Genomic DNA, 22305 nt, shown 5'->3' on the forward strand with positions numbered 1-22305 from the left:
AGAAGAAGGGTGCTGTGCAGGGTCTCCTCTTGGGGCTGACTTTTTGCAGGGTCTGTGAACCACCAGCCTTTCAGCAGCCAAGGGTGATTACAGCACCCAGAGCCTCCAGGCCCCCTTGAGGGTAGGTGAATCTGCCCCGTCAGGCTGGGAGGTAGTGCTTGGGGTTCGTACCCAGCCCCGGAATGTGTACCTCATTTCCCAAAGCCCTGGGACGGCAGATTCAGGGAGAGTTGTGACCTCTAGGTACCAAAAGAAGCACTTGACTTCCTTGTCCCTTGTGGGCACTGCGGTTTATTGAGGGTGGGTGTGGGTGTAGGCAGGACCCAATAATGCTTTGGAGCCCAGCCTCCCTCCTGGTCCTAGGGTACACATGAAGGGTGGGGGAGGGGTGCTGTGACGGGGGCCAGGTACCTGAGGAGCATGAGCTGGGCCCTTCCTTGGGACTCAGAGGCCTCAAGACTGGGGAGACCCTCCAGTCTGTGAGCGTTGGTTTCTTGTTGATGTAAAGCCAGCTGTCTCCACTCAACCCAGCTGACACTTGGTTCTGGACCCTTCTATCCCGTGCCCTCCAGGATGTGTGTGTGTGCGCGCGCGTGCGTATGTGTGTGTGTAGGAGGGCATCCCAGCCGCCACCCACTAGATGCCAGCAGCAACCCCTCCCAGACATGGTGACCCGACAAGGGCCCTAGATATTTCCTGGGGGTGGGCTCGCCCTGATTGTAGAACAGCCCCCAAGCTGGTGGGGTGCAGGGGGTGTCCTGTGGCTGCTGTGACAAAGGACCCCAGGCTCGGGGGCTACACAATGTTGGCACTCTCACACCCAACACGGGGGTGGGCAGGACAGCGCTCCTGTGGTTGGCTCCGGAGGAGGATGCACTGACTGGAACGTGTGAGGGCGGGCGTCCGGGACATCTCTGGTGAGTGGGGCACTCCAGCAGGAAGAGAGCCGGAAGTGTGGGGTGTGTGGCTCCGTGCAGTGTGGTGACTGCGTCCTTTCAACAGGCTGAGGGCGGCAGGGAGCACCGTCCTGTGCATTGCGTGCAGGCTCACTGAGCCCATCATCATCCTCTTCAGCAGTTTGGACCCGTATGGTTGCCTTTCCTTTGTTGTTGCCCCCGCCACGGAGCATCGAGCATCGCTCGCCTCTTACTCCCGTTGCCCGCCCTCCTCAGCCCTCGGAGCTGTGTCCTGGGGGAAGTGTTCACTATTCTGTGGGGCACGTGACTCCTTGGTTAGATTCTAATTTCTTCTCAGACCTGAAGGGTCGGGGGAAGGGGGAAGTCTTTCTGACCAGTCAGCTTGCTTGTTATGTCGTTGGTTGTGATTTTGAGTTTTGCTCCACGTTTTTCTCTCACTCAATCCAAGACCTTCCATCGGGAGCCCTCTCAGAGCAGTTGGTGGTAGGTGGTCTCCAGGCGCCCTCTGGTTAGCTCTTGTGGCCTCGGGGTCGTGGAGACTGATATCCGCATGGTCCATGGGTCCACCAGCTTCGGCTTGCGTGGCTGGCCTTTCCTCCAGGCTGGGAGAGGCCAAAGGCTGCGCTGAGCTTTGAAGACCCCGGTCTCTGCTCACTGCAGCCAGATGCAGGACATTGTCTTTGTGGAGTGGCCACCTCTCAGAGGGTAGCGCCAGGTTCTGGGGGCTGCCCAGACCCTGCCTGGGGGTGTCGCAGAGGGGCCATTATTGCAGAACACTGAAAGGGCCATGGGCACAAGGCACTGAAGAGACATCGACAGGGTCAGCCCATGCTCAGAGAAGCCACGTTTGCCTCTCTCCTGACTGGGCAGTGGGAGGATCCCATTCCCGGCCAGCGTACCTTATGCTCAGTCTGCCTGGCTGTCTGCAGAGGTGTATACACACGTGGCCGTGAGGCTCAGCAGATTCAGCAGAGCTTCTAGGCGAAGGGAGACCAAGGAGAAAGGCCTGAAATTGACTTTGGGCATCAGCCCGTGAAAGCCCTACAGGGCATACTGCGGGGATACAGGACTGGCAGCATCTCGTTCCATTATGTCAGGGTCCTCAGGAGTCCGAGCAGGCCCACTTCCTTCCAGAAGCCTGAGTGACAGCTCTGTGGGGCTCCGCCACCAGACAGGACCCGCTCAGGAGAGGTTTCTAGGGACAGGGCAGGAAAGCTGCTTGGGGCCTCTGCCACCACGTGCCTTTCTCTGCTGTCCGCATCAGTCTTACCAGGATGCCTATCTTTGGATTCAGACAAGAATGGCTGGTGCTCTGAGTGCCCAGGTATTGGCTTGTGACCCAGACAGTCCAGGTGCCTCCCGGAACCTTCCTGGAATCCCCATTGACCCACCTCCCACCAAGGGTGGCTTCTCCAAGCAATATTTTCCTGCTTTTCCCAACGGTAGATGGTTTTCAGTGGCTCCTTCCACCGAAGTGAGCACCCGACTCCTTCCTTAGAGTCTGTTCTTAGTCCGGAAGCGCTGCTGAAACCTGTTCACTTTCAGTGACCCTGCTGAGACTTGAAAGATCAGAGACAACGCTTCCGGCATCACAGCCCATACACGAGCTGCCGCCGTCCGACAGACTGGCAGATGGACTGCTGAAGTAGACCGCTAGAAGGACTAACCACTCGGTCTCCGAGGAAGCATGGCCAGAGCCCTCCTTAGAGGCAAGAATGGCCAGCCTTCGTCGTACTTGCTTTGGACCTGTCATCAGGAGAGAGCAGTCCTTGGAGAAGGACATTGTGCTTGGTGACGTGGAGCAGCAGCCAGCCAGACAGAGAAAAGTCCTCAAGGAGATAGATGGAGCCCGTGGAATGCCCTGGGTCCCACAGGGGCCGAGAGAGGCTGCAACGAGCAGCTCACAAGGACCTCTGGGCCATTTGGTTGGAAGAGGGCGACCCGAAGGGCATATCAGTCACCATCCAGAACCCTCACCCTGACCAGCTACCCCAATGCCCCGACCCTTTAGTACAGTTCCTCCTGTTGTGGTGACCCCCCAACCATAACATTTTCATTGCTATTTCATCACTGTAATGTTGCTACTGTTATGAATTGGGTGACCCCTGCAAAAGGGTCCTTCTACCCCCAAAGGGGTCGCAACCCACAGGCTGAGAACTGCTGGCCTACCCCGTCTTTGTTGACAAGCCCACCCTTCGCCTCAGAAAGTTCCAGAGCCTGGGCTTCTCGGCTCTCCCTCCCCTTTGCTACGTGACCAGAACTCACGCTTCTCACAGGCCTGATCTGAACTGCCGGCATCTTCCCGACGGGCTGGACGGGACATCCCCTCCCCCACCCCCTGTCCACCAGGACCCCTATACACACACACAGTGTCCCTTCTGAAACCCACCAGGACCTGGTGCCCCTGCCCCATGACTCCCACGCCCTTGCATGAAAAGCCACACACACGTTTACAAAGCCAGGTGTATCTAACCTTCCCTGACTGGGCAGCTGCTCCCTATCCCCATCTCACGGCACCAGCCATCTGGCCACGGTGCCCTCCCTGTGCTTCCCCCCCACCCTGTCCCAGGCTCTGTACCAATGGTCCCATTCTGTCCTGGCTTCCCCGTGTCTGCGTGGCTGTTCTTTGCTCAGGTTGGGGTGGCCCTGTGCCCTGTGGGGTGTTAAGCAGCAGCCCTGGCATCCACCTCCCAGATGCCAGTAGTAGCAGCTCTTCCCCTCCACCCCCCAGGGGTGGCAACCCCAAAACATCTCCAGATGTTTCCAGAACCGCTACTAGAGAACCACTGCCCTGACTAATCCTACTGGGCTTTCTCCCTGAAGTGCCACTGCCTGCCGGCCAGGTGCTGTCCATCTCCCACCACCTCCTAATGGCCCAGACCCCACTGGCCCCTCCTTGTCCACATGTGCTCCCTCCTATGGCTGGACCAGGGGAGCAGTCACGGGAACAGAGACCAGCCAGCTGATGGACTTTGGTGTCTGGGAAGATGTGCTGTGCCCCCCAGACCTGGACTGTGCCAGAGCTATAGGGAAGGGAGAGGTGGGGGGAGCACCTAGGGGGAGGAGATGGGAAGAAAGGGGTATCTCCAACGCTGGGAACTAACAAAACCTTGGCCAGCGAGTCCATCCCAACTCAGGGCAGCCCCACATGAGTCAGAGCGGATGGTGCCCCCGGGGCTTTCCTGGCTGTGTTCTGCAGGGAAGAGATTGCCAGGCCTTTCTTCAGCAGCACCACTGGGCGGGCTCACATCACGAGCCTCTTGGTTCGGAGCTGAGAGCAAAGCAGTGTGCCCCACTAAGGGACCTACCAGGCTCACAGGCTTACCAGGCCTGTGCTGATCGCTCACGTAAGGCAGAGAAATGTCTCCTGTGACCAAAGGACGGCCCCCAGGACCTTCCTCGGCCCAACGAAAGCCCCTTTAAGGAAGGCAGGAGCAAATGACCATCTTCTCATAGCCCGGAGGCCCACATCAAGGGGTCCTGAGCTCCCTCCTAAGGCTCCGCATCCCGTTTAATATCAGATGGTCCCAGGCATGCCTGGGTTTCTAGCTGCATTACTTAATCCAATCCCTGCCTCTGGGCACATGACCTCAGGACCTTCTCTGTGTCTGCTCGAAAGGATGGCCCTCACCAGGTTTAGGGCCCCACCCTACTCCAGTGTGACCTCATCCTAAATTGTCCTATCTGCCAAGAGCCCACATTCCCAGGTTCCACATGGACATCACTTCCTTCGGGGACACTCCTCCCTCCACCCAGCACAAACCCATGCACAGACCCACTGACTGATACAGTGACTGATTCAGGGCCAACGCGCAGCTCCTGAGTGTCACCCGACGGAGCTGAGCTTGCTGCAGCCTGCTCGGCAGCGATCTTGATGGACGGATGCAGATTGCCAGGAGTTTTTTCCCACAGTGTGGCCGGCCAGGTTCAGACCACCAGCCTCTAGGTTAGGACTCAAGGGCAAATTATGTGGCCCAGCACCCACCATTACAAGCCCACAGCCACCTGCCTGCCGCCACACTGATTCCGCCTCATAGAGCTGCTCCAGAGACCTTCGGAGACCCTGAACCTTCCTGGAAGAAAGACCGCCTCCCCTTTCTCCCGAGGAGCAGCTGAGGGGTTCGGACTGCCGACCTTTCACTTAGCAGCCACAGGCCTGACCCAGGCCCCCTTTGCCACTTTCCCCACAGACTTTCTGAAAGAGCAGGCTGTTACGGCTGCCTGTTTCTGCTCCATCCCAGCCCTGTGACCAGCGTCCTAGGATGTCACCGTATGGCCATGACATCCAGCTCCTGACACGGGCCCTCAGTACAGGGACACGGTGCTGTCAGACTCTGGAAAATGCAAAATAATTGGATAGGTAGATAGACAAACCCACCCCAGGCCCAGCCTGGCCCCCTCCCGGCAGCCCCTGGAGGGCAGTAGAACTCCTAGTGAAGAGCCCTGGCATTGTTTTCTCCTGGGCACGCACTCCTCCCCTCCTGGCTTGGCCCAAGTCTCATTTTGAAGTCATTCGGTGGCCCTCCGACAGCCTCAGGATGCCACAAACTCCCATGCAAACGCAGCGAGTGTGGCCAGCAGCTGGGCGAAAGGTTGGCGGCTCGAGGATTTTGAGGTACCTCGAAAGAAAGGCCTGGTGAGCTGCCTCCCCAACCCCACGGAGCACCGTTCCGACTTGACCCTCGTGCCCACTGCAGGGTCAACTCGACGACAGACAGACAGCCACTCGTCCTCCTACAGCTTCCTCCTTAAAAATCTATACCGAGCACAGCCTGGCCAGGTCTGGGAGGCGTACGTGCACATGAAAAGTGGAATCGTGCAGCAAGACAAGCGGCAGCCCCCAGAGGAGGCCGCCGTCATGCCAGCCTTCTCCTTTTAGCCGAGGAATGATTTCATCCGACAAACATGTGGCTTCAAATTATGGCCTTGCCGAAATGGAACAGCTACACTGCCCTCCAGGGAGGCCCCCCACTCGCCTCGTGCTCCGGATCCACAGAGCCCTGCAATTCATCCCACCAGAAGCCTCCACCAGGGCCAACTATGAAGGAGTCCCAACTCCAAACCGCGTCAGAGCCTAGTTTCTGGCCGCCGCTCCTTTCCCTGCGCGCCCCCTTCTCCCCCCCACTGGAGAGCCTGAGGCAAGGCCCATGAACTGAGACCTTTCTGTGTTCAGCGGGACGAGGGGCCACGGCATCATTTCAGAGAGCCTTCGAGCCCAGGGGCTTTTCAAGCACTGTACAGCCACTGTTCCCCACTGTCCAGATGTTGCACGTTACGCGTTGTCCCTGCAAAGTGGGCAGTCCGGTAGCATCGAGTGCCTTCGCTGTGTGCTGCAGCCACTACCCCCGTCTGAGCCCCCTCCAGCTCCCAGTGACCCCCTGGACAACGGACAAACGCGCTCCCGGTCCTCTGGCACCTTCCTGCATGACCATTGGCTGGATGCAGCCGCTGTGCCCATCCACCTCACAGAGGGTGGCCTGACCCTCGACTTCATCCGCCATGGTGCCCTTTCTCGCAATCCGGGTGTCTGTCCTGGGGACGCATCCAAAGTGAGCGAGCGAGCTGAGAACCTGTCATCTTTGTCCTTGTAAAGAACGCTTCACCGGGAATTGGATGAACGTCGACGAACAGACCATCAGTTTTACTCCGTTCATCCCATCCCCTGAGGGTGACATTGCTTGTCCCATTTCCTTTCTTCCACCCCTCCTCTTTCCCTTGCTTTGCCGAACTTTGCCCTCGAAGACCTGCGGCCCTGAGGGCCTCCAATGGTTGATTATTCTAATGAGCGCCTACCTCACTGGTGTTATTATCCCCCTTACACACCTGTCTGCTGTTGGGCTTACAGTTGAGCCACTGGGGTAAGGACGTTTCCAGATCTAAAGAGTGACGAAAGTCTGTCTTGGCCTTGTATGCCCCACTAGTCTCTATCTGACCAGTGAGCCTCTTCTCTTTCCTGACTTGGAGTTGTATTCCACAGTTCGCTCCCACTCTACCCAGGACCTTCTGATGCCGATCCTTTTGGAGCAGTTGGTAGTGGTGGCGGCTGGGCACCATCTAGTTCTTCTGGTTTCTGGGTCGTAGAGACTAGTGTTCTTGGTCGGGACCCATTAACCCACTGGGCTTAATTGTTCTCATGGGTCTTTGGTTTTCTCCACTCTTCTTCCCCCCGGTTGGAGAGACCAAAACTTCCCGTTAGATGGCTGCTCGTAGGTTTTTAAGCCCCCCAGTCTCTACTCAACAAAGTGGGATGTAAATGCGTTTTTCTTGTCTTTTGGGGTCTGTTATAGACCGCGGTGCCCCCAGAAACCATGATCCTCAATCCCCAGACCCCACTCTTCCCTCTGGTGACATTCCTTCTAGGATAGATTTACCCGGCTCGCCACAGTAGAGTCCGTATTCTTGGCCAACATCCCAGGTCCAACACATCGAATCTTTCTGTCTTCCTTTTTCCACCCGACCCTTTGCATTCCTGAACAATGGAAATGACCTTTACCTAGCTCCGCAACATTTTAACCACTCACAGAGGAGAACCCCACCCCCACCCAGCCCTGGAACCAGGAATCCGCTTTCTGTGTCTGTGCACATGCCTGCTTGGGGCATCTCGTGTCAGCGGGATCACACACCCCGTGGCCTCTCCAGTTTTGAGTGTCCTGGAGTCCTAGCATCTAGCAGAGCTCCGTTGTTTCTTTTTACAACCAAATACTGCTCCGCCATGTGGAAAGACCAGACTATGTTTATTCCCCTTTGGCCATGGTGAAGCGTGCGGAGAGGAGTGCTTCTGTACCGGGTTTGTGTGGATTTGTGTCCTCCTTTAGCTCGAGGCCCCGTAGCAGAATGGGTTGCACATTGGGTCACTAACCTCAAGGTCAGCAGTTCAAAACCACTAGGAGAAGGATGAGGCTTTCTACTCCCATACCAAGGAGTGACAGTCTCGGAAACCCACAGGGGCAATGCTGCCCTGTCCTGTAGGGGTTGCTCTGAATGAGCATCAAGCCAGTGTCAGGGAGTGTGAATATGTATCTAGGGGTGGAATGTCTGGCTCATCAGCCAGGCTGCCTTCCAGGAGGCTGCTCCAGTTTACATTCCCCACCCCACCCCTGCCCCCAGGGCAATGGCAGGAGATTTCCAGTTTCTCCACATACTGGTCAGCACTTGTCACTCTTTCTGATTCCTGCCACCATCACCATCCTCCCACCCCCTCCCCTCCCCTCCCGGGTGTCCAGTGGTCTCTCTCTGGCTCTGGTGGTCATTGGCAGCTGACGTGTTGTGGCTCCTTGCATGGGCTTGCTGGCCCTTTGTGTCTCTCCTTGGGGGAAATGCCGGTTCGGATCCATTCCCTGCCTTCTAGCTTAGGTTGTCTGTCTTTATAGTTGGATTGTAAGGGTGCTTTGTATATTCCAGGCACAAGTCCCTTCGAGGCTATGTGATCCGAGCCGGGTGTGCCTGTTGGAGACATGTGATCCTAGACTGGCGTGGAGCCTGTGGGAGCCTCGGGACGCCCCTTTGTGGGTCTCCCCCATTTTTTCACCTCTGGCAGGGTGGGGTCTGTCACACCTCGTTGATGGGAAAGACGCCTTTCCATCTCAGGCTGGCTCCCACCTTTCACAGAGCACAGTGTTCTCCATCTCCATCCACGTTGTGGCTGGTGTCTCGACTCCATTTCTCTTTGTGGCTGGATGGGCCACACAGGGGCTATCCGTCCCTCCTCGGTGGACACTGGGTGGTCTCTGCCATGTGACCCTCAGTGGGGATCTTCAGCATCTGCCGGAGTGCTTGCCCTGCGCTGGTGGAGACGGCTCCTCTTACACAAGCCCTGGGTGGGCTGATTGTATCAGGCAGGGGTAAGGGTGGGGGCTTTGTTCACCACACACAGGAGGGCAGGTTGGGTGTGCCCACTCCTGAGCAGCTGGTAGGAGTTAGGATTAAAGGACACCCATGGTTTCCAGACCTGCTGCCCAGACCTTGCCTCTCAAAGGCCTCTAATTCCCAACGCCCCCTGGCATCCAGGGGCCTGGCTCCTCAGCATGCCCTCAGCCTTCTTCCCAGCCAGCTGCTTTGAAAGCCCCTCTCCACGCTGGCTCGCCCCCTCCCCAGTGTGCAGCAGGTTCTGGCCCACAGGATGCACACCCACATGGAAACAGGATCATGAACCAAGGAACTGAGCACAGCCCGGTAAGAACAGAAGCGAAAGACTCCGAAGATGGCTGTGTGAGGGTGGGGGCAGATTGGAGTGATGTGGCTACAAGCCCAGGACACCTGGGGCCCCCAGACCGCTGGGACGGACAAGGAAGGATCCGTCCTAGAACTGAGGGAGAAGAGATCTCCGTGGATTTTTTTTTAAGCTATCCACTTTGTGGTCAGTTGTTTACAGCACCAAAATCACTTCCTGATGGGGAAAAGCGTCGATCCAAAGACCATACCGGGATGGGGGATGGGAACAGAAAGTATAGATTGGCAGGGAATGTTTTGGTGTGTATGTTTACACTGTGTTAAAAAAATGAAGGAAGGGGTGGGGCTATATAGATTGGTATTTGAATTCCTGATAGGAAGAAGCTTCTGGACCCCCTAAAGGAATGCCCCCACGGGTCTCCCTGCCTGAAATGCAACACTTGCATCAGAAAAGTACCATATGATCACACTGGTGTGGATTCGTTTTGGCAGAGGCAGCAGCGCATTAACATCGGCTTTAGCTATCTAGCGCTGGTGTGGATTCGTTTTGGCAGAGGCAGCAGCGCATTAACATCGGCTTTAGCTATCTAGCGCTGATGGCATGGTGGGGATGCACCGGGCTGCTAACAGCAAGGTTCAAAACCACCATTCGCTCTACAGGAGAAAAATGAGGCTTCCTACTCCTGTCGACAGTTAGTTACACTTGGAAGCCCACCGGGGCAGTTCTGCCCTGCCCAAGGTAGGTTGTCGTGCGTGGTCCTCGACGCCATGGCAGCGAGCATGGGTTTGGTTTGGTTTGGTTTGGTTTTGGAATTTTTCGAGTGCTGCTATGGCAGAGATACCACCAGTGGGTGACATTAGCAGACAGATTTGTCTCCCACCGTTTGGGAGGCTAGTAATTCAAATGCAGGGTGTCAGCTCTGGGGCAGGCCGCCCCTCTCTGTTGCTCTGGGGGAACATGCTTGTCTAGTTTCAGCATCTGTGCACTTGGCTCTCCTCAGGAACCTCCATGTGTCTTGGCATCAGTCTTGCTCTGCTTGGGGCTCAGAGGCACATGTGGCCCCCGGCTCTGCTTATTTGGTGGGCCTGGCGTCCCTGAGATCTCTCCTGTGTGGTTAATCTCTTCTCTGTCTCCAAAGAGATCCACTCAAGATTCCACCTCACCTGGAGATTATATCTTCCTCTTAGCACAACTTCCCGATAGCCTTGCCTCATTAGCATCATAGATATTAGGCTTCATAACACATAGGATAATTAAATCAGATAATTACATGATGCTGAGAAGCAGAGTACAGCCAAATTGACATACATGCTTGGGAGACACAATTCAACACATAAGAATGTCTTTTTTTTTTAAACATTTTATTAGGGGCTCATACAACTCTTATCACAATCCATACATATACATACATCAATTGTATAAAGCACATCTGTACATTCTTTTCCCTAATCATTTTCAAAGCATTTGCTCTCCACTTAAGCCCTTTGCATCAGGTCCTCTTTTTTTTCCCCCTCCCTCCCCGCTCCCCCCTCCCTCATGAGCCCTTGATAATTTATAGATTGTTATTTTGTCATATCTTGCCCCATCCGGAGTCTCCCTTCACCCCTTCTCTGCTGTCCTTCTCCCCGGGAGGAGGTCACCTGTAGATCCTTGTAATTGGTTCCCAAGGATCTCTTTCTTATATAAAGAGTTCTTCTGAAACAACAAGATAAACCAGCCAGTGGGTCAACAGAAAAGAAGAGGGGGGCCCAACCAAATGAACAGGTTTTTTAAAAATCATTTTATTGGGGGCTTGTACAACTCTTAGCACAATCCATCCATCCATTGTGTCCAGCACACCAAATGAACAGTTTACTGAAAAGTGAAATATGGATTCTCAGGAATCTTTTATGTGTATAATATATTTGTTGTTGGGAATACGCACAGTCCACCTGCAGAACATACTTCTACACACTAACTCCGTGGCGTGGATGACATTCAAGTTGTATAGTTGGGCTCTCCCTCCTTGCTAAGTGATTCCTCCCCCATAGACTCGGGCCTCCTGTTCTACCCCTCGTTTGCCAAGCAGTGCCTGGGACTTCAAATGCTAGCCAAAAACCAAACTCACTGCCATCCAGCCGATTCTGACCATACAGGACTGCCCTTCTGGGTTTCCAAGAAGGTCACTGTTTATGTGCGGAACCAGCCATGACTTTCTCCCACGGAGCAGCTGGTGGATTTGAACTGCTGGCCACATAGTTAGCAGCCCAGTGCATAACCCATTCCGCCCCCGGGACTCCCCTGTCAGTCTCTTCACCTGGAACCACCAAGGAAGGAGAATTGGGAGGAGGAATGACTGCCTCCTTTGCCATGAGACCAGAAGATCTGGATGGTGCCCAGTTCTTGTGCCTGGGGCCCAATGGGCAGCTGCCACCTTTCATGTCATCCAGTCAAGGGCTCTGAGGCCTGGAAGGATGGAGTTGGCAGCAGGGTTCTCCTGGGCACGCTGTGTGGCCTCCCACATCTAGAATGTGCTGAGAGAATGGAGGCCCGGCTGGCTGGCGGTGACAGGGTTGGCTGTCATAGGGACACTGATGGCAGTCCAGAAATGGTGCATGGTCCTGGGAAGGGTCCTTGCTTCCAGGATCAGGCAGGGGCTGGAAACAAGTGGGCTGACCAGGCTGTGGCAGGGGCTTGTTGAGCATTGGTGGGGAAAGGGGGAACGGGCAATAGGGTTGGTCTTAAGGTGACCTGGGGAGGAAACTGCCAGGTGGAAGTGTGCGAAGGCCCCAGGAGAGTTTTGAGGCCAGTTGTGATCGAGCAGTTCTCAGTGTTTGTTGTTTGTCACATTGGGAGTGCCCGCTCCTGAGCTCCGCTATTCTGTGGAGGTGTGTTGGCCGTCAGCCTTCCAGGTGCAGATGGAAGACCTTTCTCCTGAGGGGTGGGCTAGAACTGCCAACTGTTAGCAGCCCAAGGGCAGAGACCCTCTTTTATCCCTAGTTCTAAAGTGAGGGGCACAAGAGCCATTTCCAGGAGGGCACCTGCCCCAGGCGAATCTGGGCCTCCGCCTCTGTGGCCCAGGAGCCAAGGAAAAGGATTCTGGGGAGAAGCTGGGGCGAGGCGTCCGTGCACACCCTCTAACCTTAATGCTCCCCACCACCAGAAAGAGCCATGGTCTTGCAGGGTAGCTGGAGCAGGTGGGTCTGGGAGCCTGCAGGCCAAGCCCCGGGGCTCCTGCGCGTGGCTTCCAGCTGACCCTGCCCCAGTCATGATGGGGGAAGTGCCTACTCATCACCCCTCTCCCCGAAGTCCGGAAGGTCAGCCCTCCTTGAGCAAGGCTTATCCACTTCCTCCTGTACTGGGGGTGGACGAGGCTACAGCCTTGTGGGGCCAGGCATGTGCCGGGCTGGTCCTGTGACTGCCCCCAGCCCCCAGAGCTCACACAGGGGCCTCTGTAGGAAACCCTGGAGGCACAGCGCCCCCCCCCCCCCCCGTGCCATGCTCCTCCTGCCCAGCCAGGGAGCCTGGGGCTGGGGCACTTCAGGGCAGCTATGGGGGGACCACAGAGGCCTGTGAAATCAGGACAGGCCAACATAGGTCGAGGAGCAGGTGTGTGATCTGAACCTCATAAGACAATGAAGCCTGCCTGCAGCTATGTGTCTGCACGCGTGCACACACACAATCCCATGTGCTCAGCCCCAGAGGCTGAGTCTGAAGTCTGCCTGTGCGTGTGAGCACACACTGTTCACATTTGTGTATGTGTAGTTGCAGATGCGTGTGCATATGTGTATCCATGTGTGTTGGATGTGTGTATGTATGAGCATGTGTGCTTCTGCACTTGTGAGCATGGGGTGCATTATGTGTGTACATATGTACGTATATGTGTGAGCAGGTAGATATGCTGCTGTGCACAGGGGTGTTGTGTGTGCATTTATTTGTGTGTCTGCATGAGCATGTACTCTTACTTACACCCGCGTGCACATGTGTTTCCATGTTGTTTATGCATGCCTGTATCTCTACATAGTCCAGCTGCATGGGTCACCGTGCGTATGTGTGTCTGCGCATGTGTCTGCATGAGTATCTGCACACATATATTTGTGTACTGGCACAGGAGTCTTATGTTCTCCAGTGTGCATACATGAAGTGCGTGCGCATGTTGTGTGTGTGTGCTTCGGCATGTGCCTTCATGGATGTGCACACAAACATGGATTTCTGTGGCTATAGCCAGGGTGTGGCTCTGAAGCCCCATGGTGTCTGCAGATGCCTCGGGCCCCGCAGTGTCCCCCACGGTGTGCCACAGCTTACTCACGTGGCTCCTTACTATACTGACCCCGTCACAGATTTCAGACCATTTCCTCGGATTGGTGTCCTAGCAACAGAGAGAGCTTCACGTTTTGAAAATAAGAGACATATACATAGAATCTTACAAACACACACACGTGTGTGTATATATGCTTTTCTCTTTTTTACTGAACTCCAGGGGGAATGAGTCTCAGATCCACATGAAAAACCAAACTCACTGCCATTGAGTTGATGCTGACCCCTAGGGACCCCTAGAGGACAGGGCAGGACTGTACCCTATGAGTTTCTGAACCTGTAGCTCCCTTTACTGAAGTGGAAAGTACCATCTTTCTCCCAGGAGTGGCTGGTGGTTTCAAACTGCCGGCCTTGCAGATTACAGCCCAAGGCATAACCACTACACCACCAGGGCTCCTCGCAACCCACGTCGTGTTTATTTTAAACCGTTTTAATGGCACTTCATCCGCATACCGTGCAATGCCATAGTTCAACCATTTCAAAAAGAGTTGTACAGTCTTCACCACAATCCGCTTTAGAACTCTCTCTTTTCCTCCGTACTCATTCTTATCGCATAGTTATTTTTAAGCCGCTTTCAAACACAAAAACAAGACTCGCTGTCATTGAGTCGACTCTGACTCATGGCAACCCTGCAGAACAGGGTAGAACTGTTCCCTGGGACTTTCCGAGTCTGTCATTCTTCACAGGCGTTCCTTAAGGAGGTGTCACTGCTGCACAAGAGTCCTGGTGGCGCACTGGCTAAGCACTCAGCTGGTAACCGCAAGGTCAGTGGTTTGGGCTCACTCAGTGGTGCCAAGGAAGGAAAGCCCGGCAATCTGCTGTGGTAAAGGTCACCACCTAGTAAACCCTGTGGTGCGGCTCCCCTGTGTCCCATGGGTGTGCGTAGTCTAAATCCGCGGCACCTGACGCTGATGATTTGGTGGCATTTAGTCCATCAGTGTTGTGCAGCCACTATTTCTATCTGATTCCACAGCATCCTCATCCCCCAAAGGAAGGCCCACGCCCATTAGCATTCACTCTCCACCCCACTCGTTTCTTCCCTTCCCCAAGCCGCGCACCCATTCTCGGAGGATTGGGATACGGTGCTGCCTCTTCTGCCTGCTGCTTCCGCCAAGCATTGCCCTCTCCAGGCTCCTCCCAGGGAAGCGGAGTCTGGGCCTCGTTCCCCTTTCGGCCTGAGTTGGGGGCCATTAGGAGCCTTGGTGGTGTGGGAGCTGTCTGCTCACTGCTAACCCCATGGTCAGTTCTGCGGGAGAAAGACGTGGCAGCCTTCCCTCGGGGGCAGTTCTAGTCCGCCCCGTAGGGTCGCTGTGAATCAGCATCCACTCCTCGACAGTGGCTAGTGTGTGGACCTTTGGGGTGTCGCACTGTGGGGGAACACTTTGTTGGCTGTCCCCACCTTGTGCTGCTGTGGACACTGGTGGACACACATACCTGAGTCTTTGGGTACACATGCCTCCTCCCAGAGGAGGGCCGGCCTGTGGGCCTCGCTGCAGCTGTTCTAGCACAGCTGGGAAGGGGGAAATAGGTACATGGTGATATGTAAATGAAGGAAAGGGGCTGCACGTAAAGCTCTGAGGACAACTGATGAACCTGCCACAGCCTTCCCCCACTCCTGTGTGCTCACCTGCTGCACAAACTCCTCTTCATCCTTCAGAACCCCTGTGAGATGTCCCTGCTCCCCTGAAGCCTTCTCCAGCATTTATTGGCCTATTTGACTTCACTCTCATGCTGGGCCCTGAGCCCTAGGAGTGATTCTCTCAGGGCTCTTGAAGAGTTCTCCCCAGCCCTGCCTTACACCCCCAGGAGCCTGGCAGTTCTCCCATCTCGGGACCTCTCCAGCACGGTCCTCTTCCTTGCAGGTAACAGGGCAGGCTTTGGTCTGGCTTGCAGGACTAGGACCTTTAGGTGAAGTCCCAGGAGTCCTGCTGTCATTTCCAGCCTCGGGGAAGTGTTTGGCCAAGGCAGGGCCTTCCAACCCAGGGCCCCATGTCTGCAGGACCTGCAGCTCATTCAGGGGCTGGCATCAGGGTCACCTCTTCCTCCACTGTCTCAGTCTCTCTCTGCTCTGCGACTTTAAAAAACAGACCCATTGTCCCATGTCCTGGACACACTCAGAGCACGGCCCCTGTGTCTATTTCAGCTGCCATTAGCAGTTAGTCCTAGGCTCCTTGACTTCTGGACACGGCATCTGCCCTGCCCACTTTGCCCCCGCGTATGTCTCTGTGTCTAGTCAGCGTTTTTTTCTGAAGTGACTGGCTTGAGTACCCGCCCTCTCCTGGCTTGGCCTTCTTAATGCCACAAGGAAACCCTTATTTCCCAGTAACCTTAGCACTGCGCAGTGCCCGAGTCTCCTGGAGCTGCCGGAACATGCACGCCACATGTGGGTGGCTTTGAGGAACAGAAATTCACTTCCTTGCAGCTCAGAGGTCCTGATTCCGGGCCCCAGCCCTCTGTCTGCTGGGGCGGGGGTGAGGCCCACTCAGCCTGGCCTCCCCATCACTCCCCACGTGGCATGTGCCCTCCTGTCCAGGGCAGCTGGCATCTCCGGCTTGGTCTGTTCTTTGTGTATCTTGAAAGTCACAGGTTTGGGGCGAGAACTAGAAGGGCAGGAGGGGCCTCACCGTAGTCTGACATGTCCAGTTCTCAGAGGTCTGTTGCCTGTGCTCTTGTTGCTTGTATGTACCTGTGCTTAACCTACCTTGGCACCCACCGTCCTGGGCAGAAATAAAACCGGAATGTCGGGTAGGTATGTTTTGGAAGCCTTGCCAGTTTGGGGGTGACTGGAAGAACCCTTCGGTTTCAGGGTGCTGTATAGTGATGGCCTACAGAATCCTGTTCACACACTAGCTTGGGAAAACCCCAGAGAGATTTCAATATGAATAAAAAGCATGTGGCAGCGGAATATAATGGGAAGAATGGTTAACCCTTTGTCTCCCTAAACGCTGAGTGAGGTTTGTTTCCAGCTACTAGCTCCCCTTCTAGAGTATCGACCCAAGGTTCTGTGTAAATAAGACTCGAAGAGTTCTACATGTCTACAACAGTCAGCCTCAGCATTGTCACTACCAAAGGGAGGAATCAGCCAGTGGCTTAAGGTGCGCCCTGTAAGGCTGCTATGAATGGGCTCGATAGCATCTGTGCTGATGATGATGTCACCAACAGAGCCAAGGAAACCACTTACCAAACAGGATTATGCCCACAGATACAAAATCCCCTTCCGACGCTTGGCAACCCTGTGTTCCAGAGTAGGACTGGACTGCCTCATGGCTTCCTTGGCCGTAGTTGTTCTGAGTGCCCGGCCTTTCTTCCACAGCATTGCTGAGTGGGCTCACACTGCCAGCATGTAGGTTAATACCCATTTCTGTCAAGTCGGTTCTGATGCACGGTCACCTCAAGTGCTCCAGAACAGACCTGCACTTGGTTAGGGTGTTTTTGGCCATCATCTTGCCAGAACCAGGTTGTCAGCCCTTTCTTCCGCTGCAGCTTCAAACCACCAACCTTTGGTTTAGTCCAGCCCAAACCTTCTATTCTTCCCCAGAACCTTCCATAGGTAGAGAGCGCAGGAGTCCTGCCCCAGTTATATTTTTACTGTTGAGAGTTTCCATTGATCGGAATCTGGCGTGTGGCCACCCTGCGTGTGAGAGAGTAGAGCTGCCCTCCGGGGTTTGCCGAGTAGCAGTTGGTACACGATAACCAACAGCGTGACAGATGCAGATGACCAGTCCTTTTTTCTAGACACCCTGCCATCCGGTTGATGCCAACTCACAGGGACCCCATGCCACAGTGTCGAACTGCCCCGTGCATATCTGAGACTGTCGCTCTTTTTTTATTTTTAACAGTTTTATTAGCACTTCCCTCACAAATCATACAAATTCAAAATAGCTCAACCAGATCAAGAAGAGTTGTATAATCTTTACCATGGTCACTTTTAGAACCTACCACCACCCCCCCACCCCCGTTGTTATTAGTGGCCTTTTTTTTCCTATGGTGGCAAAAATATACACAACAAAACATTCACCAATTGAACAACTTCTTGTACAATTCAGTGCCATTGATAACACTCTTCGTGGTGTACAACCATTGATGTTATCCCTCTCCACATTGCCCCACCCCTGTTAAAAGGAGCGCAGTGCCCCTCAGCAAGACTATAACCCTTTGCAGGACTAGACAGCCTCTTCTTTCTCCCTCGGAGCTGCTGGCGGTTTGGAACTGCTGACCTTGCTGTTAGCAGCCCCCTGCACCCACCACCCGCGGAGTGGTTTTAAACCAATCTCCAGGCGGACAGCTGGGCGCAAGCCCTTTTCTCCAACTGGGAACTGCTGCAGAATGCTACACCCGTCTTTGGGAGGGGACCCACACTTCAAGCCCTAATACAGGTTGGAGGCCAGGGTTTTACAGGTGAACACGCCCTAACCCCGCCCCTGCTCGCTTCCCTGCAGATCCCGGGAGGCGCGCCCCGAGCCCTGAGGCATGCGGAGGCCAGGCCGGCGGCCGCAGCAGGATGAGCGCCAGCGAGGCGGACGGCCGGGCCGCCCCCGGAGCGGAGCAGACGGCCTACCACCTGCACATCTACCCGCAGCTGTCTGCCGAGAGCCAGGCCTCCTGCCGCGTGACCGCCACCAAGGACACCACCACGTCCGACGTCATCCGCGCCGCCATCGCCACCTTGCGCCTGGACGGCTCCAAGCGCTACGTGCTGGTGGAGGTGAAGGAGTCGGGTGGCGAGGAGTGGGTGCTCGACGCCAATGACTCGCCTGTGCACCGCGTGCTGCTGTGGCCGCGCCGCGCCCAGGACGAGCACCCGCGCGGCGACGGCTACTACTTCCTGCTGCAGGAGCGCAATGCCGACGGCACCATCAAGTACCTGCACATGCAGCTGGTGGCGCAGGCGGCGGCCGCGCGGCGCCTGGTGCAGCGCGGCTTCCTGCCCTGGCAGCAGGCCGACTTCGACGACCTGTGCGACCTGCCCGAGCTGACCGAGGCCAACCTGCTGCACAACCTCAAGCGGCGCTTCCTGCAGCAGAAGATCTACACCTACGCCGGCAGCATCCTGGTGGCCATCAACCCCTTCAAGTTCCTGCCCATCTACAACCCCAAGTACGTGAAGCTGTATGAGAACCAGCAGCTGGGCCGCCTGGAGCCGCACATCTTCGCCATCGCCGACGCCGCGTACCACGCCATGCTACGCAAGCGCCTCAACCAGTGCATCGTCATCTCGGGCGAGAGCGGCTCGGGCAAGACGCAGAGCACCAACTTCCTCATCCACTGCCTCACCGCGCTCAGCCAGAAGGGCTACGCCTGCGGCGTGGAGCGCACCATCCTGGGCGCCGGGCCCGTGCTCGAGGTAAGGGCGGCCTGGGGGAAGGGCGAGCGCTGAGGCCCGACAAACCTGGGCACGCCAGTAGGGTGGCGTAAGAAAACGAGCAGGGGGAGCCGGGAGAGAACACCCTAGGCAGGTAGGGTTGGGCCCTGGATTCTATAGAGGCAGCGGGCAAAAACACCCCAGCTCCTGGGCCCTCTGGCTGGTGCCCCAATCTCCCTGGGCACTGTGGATGCCCTCCCAGGAGAGCATTTCGGGTGTGGTTCTAGAAGAGCCCACCCAGCATCTGTTACTTATCAGGGGTCGGAGGACACGGTCAATTGTATACCACCTTCACCTGGGAAGGGCTGTGGGTAGTGGGTTGGCCAAACCCTTGGGAGCTATTGGTGTGTTGTTGAGGGTGAACCTTCTGAATGTGGTCTTCCAAATGAGGGTGGGGTGGGGGCAGGCCTTAGGATGAGCTACTTGTATATTTCAGAACAGCTGTGCAGGGTCACTTGGTGATGGCTGGGGTGTTGTGTTAGCCAAATGCCTGGAAGCCATTCATGTCTTTGGGGGTCAGCCTTCTGAAGACTGATCTGGGAGAGACCATTCTGCATCCCTCATTCAGAGAGGTTTTAGGGCAAGGCGTGTTGTGTGTTGAGCCCTGTGGGCATAGTGGTCATGCATGGGACTGCTAACCTTGAGGGCAGCAGTTCAGAACCATCAGCAGCTCCGTGGGATCAATACAAGGCTTTCTACTCCCATAAAGAGTTTGAGTCTCGGAACCCCACAGGGGCAGTGCCACCTTGCCTTGTATAATCCCCATGAGTCAAGAATCGCTTTGATGACAGGGAGTTTGGTTTTGGGTTGTGGTGTTTGAGAATAGTGTCGTAGGCCGTCACCTAGTGAGGCCCAGGGGTGATGGACTGGCTCAGGGTCTGGGTGTGGAGTCCTAGTCGCAGACTGCGCTAGCGGGTGGGGGGTGGGGGTGGTAGTGTGTGTGTGTGTGTATGTGTTTTGTATACACACCCCAGATGCTCTGAGACCCTCAGCAGAGTGGACACAGTGGGTGTAGAGTGACCACATTATTCCCTGGCTGCCTTTGACTTCAAGCCTTCCCTGGACCCTGGGCTCGGGGATAGACAGACAGCCGGAAGGCTGCCGTGAGAGTCCCTGAGACTAACCAGGCCACACCTGCTGTACACCTTTCTGTTCCTCTGCGTCTCTAGGCTCGTTTTCAAAAATGAATGGGGAACGTAGGATTTGGACCTGAGCCAGCATTCGGAGACTAGTTTTCACTTCTGTATGCTGTTGTCAGCGGTCATCTGGCCGGCTGTGATTGTTTGGGTTGGCCCCCGTGCACAGTGGTGTAAAATGTCGGGTCCTGCGCCATCCCCATAGATCGGTTGCAGATCAGACCGTTGGAGTCCGTGGGGTTTCCATTGTCTGGTTCTGGGATGTGGCTTGCCAGGCTTTTCTTCCTCGTCTGTCTCAATCTGGAAGCACTACTGAAACATGTTTAGCAACCTAGCAACATGCCAGCCTCAGCGTGAGCATGGGTGCACCAGCCGGGAATTGAGCCTGGGTACCACAGGTGGGCAGCTTCTAAGAACAGCTGAGAGTCCCATGCACCGGCTTGCATTCCACAGCGAGAGGCAGTGGAAACAAAGATGTACTCTCTCCCAGGCCTGCAAACCAGAACTCTGAATTCTCCCTCAGGCTACCCCCACCCCCACCCCGTGGCTCCCGGTCGGTATCCCTAAACTCACGACCTCTGCCTCGGTCCTCACATGGCTTCCACTTCTGGTCTCTGACTTCTCATTTCCTTTTTTAATTAGGAAAAAAGTAACAACAATGTTCATTATATGGACCTAAAATTCACACATAGCCTGCAATTCAGTGGTGTGAATATATGAAAAAGAGCTGGGCAGTCGTGACCGCGGTCGATCCTGGAACCTTCTTCATTCTTGTGCTCATTGTCGGCACCCCAGGGCCCTTTTTCTCCTAGAAGGACACTTGTCACTGGGTCTGGTCCCAGAATGAGCTCTTCTAAGAATCCTCAACTCGACCCGAACAAGGTCGCCCCCACAGGCTGCAGGGGTCAGGACGCCCCGGCCCTGCCTTCAGAGGACACCACTCGGCTCTCCCCATCACCCAGAAAGCATAACAGCTGGGGGGGTTAGGTGTTGCCCACCTCAAGGGCTGTCTCCCAGTGGAACTCGTGACTGCTCTGGGGACACAGGCACAGCTTCCCCACCTGGCTCCCTTGGGAATCTGGAGTCTCACTGGTTGCTCACTGGTTGCTCTGCTACCACTGTCCGAGCTGAGCTCTAAACCCAGAGACTGAGTTCATCCCATGGGGCATCCTTTTAATTGGACTGAGGTGATTTTAACTCAAAGCAGTGCTGCTTAGCTTTCTCTAGCTCTCTCTCTGCTGTGGAGCTGATTCTGACTCAGTGACCCTGTGGACAGAACATTGCTGCCCCTGTGGGTTTCTGAGTCAGCACATTTTTCTAGGAGCAGAAAGCCTCATCTTTCTCTCAAGGAGCAGCAGGTGGGTTTGACCTACTGGCCTTGTGGTTGGCAGCGCAATGCATGACCTCTAAATCTCCAGGGCTGCTTCTCAACCTTGTTAGGTTCCAACTCATGGTGACCCTGGAGCAGCAGAACCAAGCACCGCCCAGTCCTGGGCTATCCTCACCATTGTCTGTACGTCTGAGCCCCTCGATGCGGCCACTGTGTCAGTCCGTCTTGTTGAGGGTCTTCCGTGTTCTCACTCTACCAAGCAGGATGTCCTCTCCCAGGGACCGGTCCTTCTCTGCTACACGTCCAGAGACACTGATGAGACAGAGTCTCATCAGAAGAGACTTTGCATTCCCCTCCTGTAAAGAGTGACAGAAACCCACAGCGGCGGTCCTACCCTGTCCTAAGGGTTGAGATGAGTCAGAATCGATTCCATGGTTCTGGGTTTTAGGTTTCTCCTTAGCCTTATTAGCACCATTGCTATTTCGTTCCAGAATGTTCCCTGTGATGGGACTACCCTGTGTTCTGCAGGATGTTAAGCATCCCTGGTCCCCTCCATTCAGAGCCACTAGCACCACCCCACCCCCTTTATGATAGCCACACATGTCACCAGACATCACCCAGTGCCCTTAACACACTAGAGCTCACTCGTGCGGACGCTCACAGGAACATGTGTCCCACGTGGGGCCGTTCAGGCATGGCCTTTACCCCCCAACTCTAGCAGCAGGTCTGCATGCAGGGAGCCAGCAGGGCTCCTTGGAACCCTTTATCCAGCATCCTAGCCTCAGCACTGCGCCAGCATTCGGTTCTAGAACGTTCTCAGGGTGGACCTGTCGTGTGCACCTGGGGTGTTGATCAGCATGCCTGCCTGCCTCTGTCTGCTCAGAACCAGCAGCACCTCTTCACCCAAGTGCTACCACCAGAAAGTGTCCCCAGACATTGCCCAGGGTCCCCACCCCTCCAGTGAGGACCCCGCCCCCAGGTGTTGTCGACCTCAGGCACGCACCTCTTAGATGTGGTCTTAAGGGAGCTCCCGGGATTCTGAGATGAGCCACTCCCAGGTCTCCACTCCTGAGAGGGCCTCATTCTCAGCGAGG

At 55.5% G+C, this 22305-nt stretch overlaps 1 protein-coding gene across 9 annotated transcripts in view; it reads left to right on the top strand.

Moving 5' to 3' along the window:
- MYO9B (myosin IXB) overlaps nt 1–22305 on the top strand; it is a 100400-nt gene that overhangs the window by 7490 nt on the left and 70605 nt on the right. For all 9 annotated transcript variants that reach the window (XM_075548672.1, XM_075548675.1, XM_075548697.1 and 6 more), the window contains exon 2: nt 17823–18727. In XM_075548672.1, the coding sequence (XP_075404787.1) occupies nt 17885–18727 (843 nt within the window). In that variant the 5' untranslated portion in view covers nt 17823–17884. The remainder of the gene's footprint in view (nt 1–17822; nt 18728–22305) is intronic.

Source organism: Tenrec ecaudatus, chromosome 1 (genome assembly GCF_050624435.1).
Source record: "Tenrec ecaudatus isolate mTenEca1 chromosome 1, mTenEca1.hap1, whole genome shotgun sequence".
NCBI lineage: Eukaryota > Metazoa > Chordata > Mammalia > Afrosoricida > Tenrecidae > Tenrec > Tenrec ecaudatus.